The sequence below is a fragment of the Salmo salar genome, chromosome 20, assembly GCF_965601325.2.
Source record: "Salmo salar chromosome 20, fSalSal1, whole genome shotgun sequence".
In the NCBI taxonomy this organism is placed as follows: Eukaryota; Metazoa; Chordata; class Actinopteri; order Salmoniformes; family Salmonidae; genus Salmo; species Salmo salar.
The window spans coordinates 52343840-52352500 of NC_138310.1; the positions used below are offsets into that span (position 1 = coordinate 52343840).

The 8661-nt window shown below is 45.5% G+C and overlaps 1 protein-coding gene across 1 annotated transcript in view; it reads left to right on the plus strand.

The window, feature by feature from the left end:
• The first annotated feature begins 3490 nt into the window (after positions 1-3490).
• LOC106580794 (rap1 GTPase-activating protein 2) overlaps positions 3491-8661 on the plus strand; it is a 109244-nt gene continuing 104073 nt past the window's right edge. Inside the window, exon 1 of the mRNA XM_045703602.2 lies at positions 3491-3615. Coding sequence (XP_045559558.1) covers positions 3575-3615 — 41 coding nt within the window. The 5' untranslated portion in view covers positions 3491-3574. The remainder of the gene's footprint in view (positions 3616-8661) is intronic.

An 8661-nucleotide genomic window follows, 5' to 3' on the forward strand; every position in this document is an offset into this window, starting at 1 on the left:
TCACAGAGAAAGGGTAGGGCTCTACTCTACTCTACCATCACAGTCACAGAGAAAGGGTAGGGCTCTACTCTACTCTACCATCACAGTCACAGAGAAAGGGTAGGGCTCTACTCTACTCTACCATCACAGTCACAGAGAAAGGGTAGGGCTCTACTCTACTCTACCATCACAGTCACAGAGAAAGGGTAGGGCTGTACTCTACTCTACCCTCACAGTCACAGAGAAAGGGTAGGGCTCTACTCTACTCTACCCTCACAGTCACAAAGAAAGTGTAGGGCTCTACTCTACTCTACCCTCATTGTCACAAAGAAAGGGTAGGGCTGTACTCTACTCTACCCTCACAGTCACAGAGAAAGGGTAGGGCTCTACTCTACTCTACCCTCACAGTCACAAAGAAAGTGTAGGGCTCTACTCTACTCTACCCTCACAGTCACAAAGAAAGTGTAGGGCTCTACTCTACTCTACCCTCATTGTCACAAAGAAAGGGTAGGGCTGTACTCTACTCTACCCTCACAGTCACAGAGAAAGGGTAGGGCTCTACTCTACCCTCACAGTCACAGAGAAAGGGCAGGGCTCCACTCTACTCTACTCTCACAGTCACAGAGAAAGGGTGGGGCTCTACTCTACTCTCAGATTTACAGAGAAATGGTAGGGCTCTACTTTACCCTCACAGTCACAGAGAAAGGGTGGGGCTCTACTCTACCCTCACAGTCACAGAGAAAGGGTGGGGCTCTACTTTACCCTCACAGTCACAGAGAAAGGGTGGGGCTCTACTCTACCCTCACAGTCACAGAGAAAGGGTGGGGCTCTACTCTACCTTCACAGTCACAGAGAAAGGGTGGGGCTCTACTTTACCCTCACAGTCACAGAGAAAGGGTGGGGCTCTACTCTACCCTCACAGTCACAGAGAAAGGGTGGGGCTCTACTCTACCCTCACAGTCACAGAGAAAGGGTGGGGCTCTACTCTACCCTCACAGTCACAGAGAAAGGGTGGGGCTCTACTCTACCCTCACAGTCACAGAGAAAGGGTGGGGCTCTACTCTACCCTCACAGTCACAGAGAAAGGGTGGGGCTCTACTCTACCCTCACAGTCACAGAGAAAGGGTGGGACTCTACTCTACCCTCACAGTCACAGAGAAAGGGTGGGGCTCTACTCTACCCTCACAGTCACAGAGAAAGGGTGGGGCTCTACTTTACCCTCACAGGCACAGAGAAAGGGCAGGGCTCCACTCTACTCTACCCTCACAGTCACAGAGAAAGGGCAGGGCTCCACTCTACTCTACCCTCACAGTCACTGAGAAAGGGCAGGGCTCCACTCTACTCTACCCTCACAGTCACAGAGAAAGGGCAGGGCTCCACTCTAGGGTAGGACGGTATCCATATTTTCATACCTTCCTACCGTTCCTGTACCGAACTGAGGTATTTGGTGTTAGCGGCAGTGCACACATGGGGCGCTATTTCTCTCAACAACAAAAAAGCGAAACAACTTGACACACAAAACAAATTATCCAGGAGGGGATTGATTGTCTTTTCAAGAATGAGTGATCACATTTTCTGGTGTATTCATGTCCTTTACCCGTTTTCCAATTCAATGTGCCTGTTTTATACACAGCAGTATTCCTGTCTTACAGCCATCCCTGATCTCCCTCTCATTTTCACTAGTAAAATATGACCCTTAGTGAAGGTTAAAGAATTCTATTATATTACACCCAGGACTGTGCACACAGGAGCTCTTGAATGGTTCTACCATAACTGACATAACCTTAAAAGCACGGAGTTCAACCTCGATGAATCTCATTTTACTTGTACTTACATTTATGATATAGCCCATAGGCAGCTGTGCTGTATATCATTTCACCCTTCATTGCTGATAGACAATGGCATATGCATAATGGGCATAATGCTTCAGTATTTTGGAAAGTTTTCAACAAGAAATCATTAGTCCAGTCATATCATTTGAATTGTAGTCATTTCAAATCAGCTCTAGCCAGTCATGTAGTTGAGGTTGTTGTACTGACCATAATATCTCTCATTTGGATGGATGGACTCGTGTTGCATTCCAAACCTATGATGAACCAAAAACATTGTACACTACTGGCCATTAGTTACATCATCATGGCTGTGACAAAGCAGTGCTGCTCTCTATTGTCCGTTTGAAAGCTTGCTTCATTTCTCTCCACTTTGAAACCTTGAGTGTAATGTTGTACATAATGTTTGTGTTGTTTGCTTTTGTTTGGGCGTTGTGTTATACAATAACCAAACCTTGGGTGGACCTTCAGAGAACCCTCTCAAAAAGGTTTCCAAGGCAACCCCAGAACCCGCACCAATTAGAACTCACAAAGGCTCCCCCCAACACTAAACTGCCTGGAGATTAGAGAGGAAGGAAGATCAACCGAAAGGACACAGCATTAAACAAACAGACAAATGGACTGACTGTGTGGGTGTGAGAAGATTTGATTTGAGCATGTCCTGTAGGCTTTGCTCCGCTCACTGTGTGACACACACACACACACACACACACACACACACACACACACACACACACACACACACACACACACACACACACACACACACACACACACACACACACACACACACACACACACACACACACACACACACACACGCACACACACCTTATCAGGGTTCATGCTCTGTTATTACCAGAGAGCTCTTAGAACGCCACAGGGAAAATCAATAGCAAATAGTTTAGAGTGGCTGATATGTGAGAACTCTGTTTAGAGTATTGATGGGTGACTGCTGTGGCTGGTCTGCTCTTTGGGCATACATGTACTAAGGCAGGCAGGAGGCAGCTTTGTTGAAATAGCTGATTTTCATTGGTCCCCCGTTTGTGTGCGCGCCAAACGTGCTTGAGTGCACGTGTGCACATGTACCTGCGTATATATTTGTTCCTGGATGTGTGTGTCTGTGTATGTGCTTGCGTGTGTATGTGGAAGGGTGTGGATATAACAGTGTGTGTTTTTTGTTGTTGTTGGTGTCGCTGACATCAATGGTGTCCCCCCCCCGCCCCCCGCCTTTGTGTAGTCTCATTTGGCTGTGAGCGTGGACTGTGCGTGCATGGGGGTGCATGGGGGCCTGGGGGTGTGTGAGCGTCTGCACTGACCTGTGACTAAGGTGAAGGTACTGAAGACATCAACCATTGTCACACTATTGACTTTAACCCTTCCTTTCTTCTCTCCTCTAGGTCATCACCCAACCAGGGAAGAGCTTAGGCGTATCCCTCACCATGGCAACAACATCTTCCCACGCATCCTGCATTCTGACACACACGCTCCTCTTGTGTGTGTGTGTGTGTCTCTCTCTCTCTCTCTCGCTCATCTCATCTTCTCCATTACCCCAATCCACTTTCTTACAACACCCTCCCCCTATTTGCACTCTCTCTCTCTCTCTCTCTCTCTCTCTCACTCCCACTCCCTCTCTCGCTCTCTCACACACTCTCTCTCTCTCGCACTCTCTCCCTCTCTCTCACTCACACACTCAGTCAATCTCCCCTGTCCTCTCATACTCTGCCATTCCACTCGCTAATGTTGGACCAGCCACTGGCTAAGACATGTTCTCTACAGCATGCAAGGGATCCGTGGGCGAGTCAAGGTAGGCTTTGACATGAACCTTGAGGAGGACAGTACTATAGAGGTCATGCCATATACTCTCTATTCCTGTTTTGCTTTCTCTGCCTGCTGTGACAAGAAGACAGTGGGAGGTGGCATGAGTGCGTGTGAGAGACCGTGTTAAACTGTTGCTGTGTGTTTGTCAGTGTGAGAGCACCGCCAGCTGCAGCCTGGCTGCTGTGTGTGTGAGAGAGAGAGAGAGAGAGAGCGATGGAGAGAGAGAGAGAGAGATAGAATGTGGGTCTGCTTAGCTGCCAGTCATATCTCAGGTGCTGCCTGTGCAAAAGTATTTACTTCTGTGTTTTTGTGAGTGTGTGGGTAAAGGCATTTTGCGGATGTTACATTATGCAGCTGTGTGTGTGTGTGTTCATCAGTGTGTATGATTATTCCCTCTGTGTCAATGGAAGCTTCTGAGGGAGTGTGTTCATCAAGACACACACACAAGCGCGTGCATGGAATCACACACACAAAGTGTTCGTATCTTCTGAAAGCCAGCCCATATGAATGAAGTGGCTGATTGACGGTTCAATTTACACAGCTTCATCTCTGGAAATGGAAATTAACAACACAAGCCACGTTCCGGTACATCAAGTGCAAGATGGAACAGATTGAGCTCCCCCTGTCTCATATATACACCCAGTCATGCAGCTAAAGAAAGGATGTGTGTGATAGATGCACATCTCCCATTGTAATGTTCTGCAGCGTCTTGGTTTCTTCCTCGCCATCCTCTTGGTGACAGCTGGAAATAGACCTGTAATGGGATCTTCTCAGGTGTACTGCTGCCTCTCAGATCTCTGCCAGCTGGGCTCCAGCTACAGGAGGTGTTATGTAGATCAGTGGAGGCTGGTGGCAGGAGCTATAGGAGGATGGGCTCATTGTAATGGCTGGATTGGAATTAATGGATAGGAGTCAAACATGTGGTTTCTATATGTTTGATGTGTTTGATACGGTTCCATTTATTCCATTCCAGCCTTTAGAATGAGCCCGTCCTCCTATAGCTCATCCCACCACCCTTCACTGATGTAGATAAGGACTACGCTCCACAGATTCATTTAGTTGTTTGGTAAAGTGTTGGCTGTTTCTGAGCAGGCATCATGTTTCTATAAATGACAGCAGATGAATCTTTGAAACATGATGTTGGCCTTTACAGCCTAGCCTGGTCTCAGATATGTCTGTGCTGCCTCGCCAACTCCTATGGTCTTTGACTTGACAAGGTAGCACAAACAGATTTGGGACAAGGCTATATATAAAGCCATTCTCCCTCTTTCATATGTACAGTGCCTTGCAAAAGTATTCATCCCCCTTGGCGTTTTTCCTATTTTGTTGCATTACAACCTGCAATTTAAATTGATTTTTATTTGGATTTCATGTAATGGACGTACACAAAATAGTCCAAATTGGTGTAGTGAAAAAAAAAAAATAGCTTGTTTCGAAATATTATATATTTTTTTAAACGGAAAAGTGGTGCATGCATACAATTGAAGTCGGATGTTTACATACACCTTAGCCAAATATACACTGCTCAAAAAAATAAAGGGAACACTTAAACAACACAATGTAACTCCAAGTCAATCACACTTCTGTGAAATCAAACTGTCCACTTAGGAAGCAACACTGATTGACAATAAATTTCACATGCTGTTGTGCAAATGGAATAGACAACAGGTGGAAATGATAGGCAATTAGCAAGACACCCCCAATAAAGGAGTGGTTCTGCAGGTGGGGACCACAGACCACTTCTCAGTTCCTATGCTTCCTGGCTGATGTTTTGGTCACTTTTGAATGCTGGCGGTGCTTTCACTCTAGTGGTAGCATGAGACGGAGTCTACAACCCACACAAGTGGCTCAGGTAGTGCAGCTCATTCAGGATGGCACATCAATGCGAGCTGTGGCAAGAAGGTTTGCTGTGTCTGTCAGCGTAGTGTCCAGAGCATGGAGGCGCTACCAGGAGACAGGCCAGTACATCAGGAGACGTGGAGGAGGCCGTAGGAGGGCAACAAGCCAGCAGCAGGACCGCTACCTCCGCCTTTGTGCAAGGAGGAGCAGGAGAAGCAATGCCAGAGCCCTGCAAAATGACCTCCAGCAGGCCACAAATGTGCATGTGTCTGCTCAAACAGTCAGAAACAGACTCCATGAGGGTGGTATGAGGGCCCGACGTCCACAAGTGGGGGTTGTGCTTACAGCCCAACACCGTGCAGGATGTTTGGCATTTGCCAGAGAACACCAAGATTGGCAAATTCGCCACTGGCGCCCTGTGCTCTTCACAGATGAAAGCAGGTTCACACTGAGCACGTGACAGACGTGACAGAGTCTGGTGTCGTGTCTTTGGGCCACCATTAAACTGAAGACATGTTTATCAATTAACTCCCTGTAATTATTATCACGCGATTAAACTGATTAATCGTTTAATTGTAATTAACTAGGAGATCGGGGCACCAAGGAAAATATTCAGATTACAAAGTTATAATTTTCCTAATATAACTTTCCTATATTATAACATTATATATTATATTATAGTATAGGCCGATTATCTTCTGGTTTAAATGGTATATTTTACCTCGCGTCCAGTCTCATTCCAAACGTCGTAAATTGTTGTATCTGCACGAATCCAGCCTTTACTAAAGTCATCCATACATCAATTGTCTTAAAATCATTTATTTACTAAACTAAGTAATTCACAGAAAGCATACAAACAGTAATTATCGTCACAAAGAATTGGTAGAGTAATGTGCCCTAGTGGACTAAACAGGCATGGCTGGTGTCTTGTTAAACAAAGGGTCATAAAAGGTCAGCTGAGGAGGCACACAGAGTTCATTAATATTAATAATTGATATGCTAATCCTTTGCACATGAACGCTCACTCATTCGGGAACAATTGCAATCAATATATATTTACGCTCAGTGTGTCGTCGGGATCCTTGTTGGAGAGTCGTTCTGTTGGAGAGTCTCTCTCTCTCTCTCTCTCCTCTCTCTCTCTCTCTCTCTCTCTCTCTCTCTCTCTCTCTCTCTCTCGGTTAGAATGGATCTTTCAAAGCGACATTCATTAATGTCGTCATAGAATGGATGTTTCGTTGGTCTTCGTGTTCAATGATATAATTTACTTAGTTGCAGACTAATAATTAATAACAAAGACTTGTTCTTATTCTGTCAGTCTCGATAGTCTAAAAGTTTAACCATGTGGTATAGTTAACCTTCAGTAGAGGAATTGGGGGTCAAACCTTGGCTCTCTCTTCTGAGGTAAGCTGGTCTCAAGAAAGTAAATCAGGGTGGGGTTTTATAGTGAACATAGAACAGGCTTGTCACATGACGCCTGGTCCTGTCTGTGTCCCTGGGGGCGTGCCGATGACTGAGTTAAGCTTGGTACAGAAATACAATTCTATCACATTAACATCAGTACATAGCATCTCAATGTATTACAAATAGCTTTATCCTTATTAATACATTTTATACCACCATTTGGATGCAAGTCCCCTAGCTGAGGCTATTATATAAACAGTTTTATGGTAATATGGCTATATTGTCTCTTCTGAGTATCACAAAATTGTACCAAGCGGACCAGTTCGTAGCTGGATTCTTCACCAATCTTTTATACCTTCTCCAGAACATAAATGTCGTTCGGTTCCCCAATTCTGTGAGTTGGAAGAATTTCCTGTGTCTCTCTATGAAACCCCTCTGTGTCTCAACTGGGCCATGTGGCAAGAGATTCTCCTCTAGAATTTTACAACCCCTTCACACAGGGCCTGGGTGGGGGGAGGTAGGTTGGGGGATGGTGCAAGGGGGAGGGGGTCAACTGTCCTCCCTGTACTCAAAGAGGGCAACGTCATGACACTGGAGACACCGTGGAGAACGTTCTGCTGCCTGCAACATCCTCCAGCATGACCGGTTTGGCGGTGGGCCCGCCCGTTCCCCAGACCTGAATCCAATTGAGCACATCTGGGACATCATGTCTCGCTCCATCCACCAACGCCACGTTGCACCACAGACTGTCCAGGAGTTGGCGGATGCTTTAGTCCAGGTCTGGGAGGAGATCCCTCAGGAGACCATCCGCCACCTCATCAGGAGCATGCCCAGGCGTTGTAGGGAGGTCATACAGGCACGTGGAGGCCACACACACCACTGAGCCTCATTTTGACTTGTTTTAAGGACATTACATCAAAGTTGGATCAGCCTGTAGTGTGGTTTTCCACTTTAATTTTGAGTGTGACTCCAAATCCAGACCTCCATGGGTTGATAAATTGGATTTCCATTGATTATTTTTGTGTGATTTTGTTGTCAGCACATTCAACTATGTAAAGAAAAAAGTATTTAATAAGATTATTTCTTTCATTCAGATCTAGGATGTGTTGTTTAAGTGTTCCCTTTATTTTTTTGAGCAGTATATTTAAACTCAGTTTTTCACCATTCCTGATATTAATCCTATTAAAAATGTCCTGTCTTAGGTCAGTTAGGATCACCACTTTATTTGAAGAAAGTGAAATGTCAGAATAATAGTAGAGAGAATGATTTATTTCAGCTTTTATTTCTTTCATCACATTCCCAGTGGGTCAGAAGTTTACATACACTCAATTAGTATTTGGTAGCATTGCCTTTATGTTGTTTAACTTTGGTCAAACGTTTCGGGTAGCCTTCCACAAGCTTCCCACAATAAGTTGGGTGAATTTTGGCCCATTACTCCTGACAGAGCTGGTGTAACTGAGTCAGGTTTGTAGGCCTCCTTGCTCGCACACGCTTTTTCAGTTCTGCCCACAAATTTTCTATAGGATTGAGGTCAGGGCTTTGTGATGGCCACTCCAATACCTTGACTTTGCTGACCTTAAGCCATTTTGCCACAACTTTGGAAGTATGCTTGGGGTCATTGTCCATTTGGAAGACCCATTTGCAACCAAGCTTTAACTTCCTGACTGATGTCTTGAGATGTTGCTTCAATATATCCACATAATTTTCCTCCCTCATGATGCCATATATTTTGTGAAGTGCACCAGTCCCTCTTGCAGCAAAGCACCCCCACAACATGATGCTGCCACCCCCG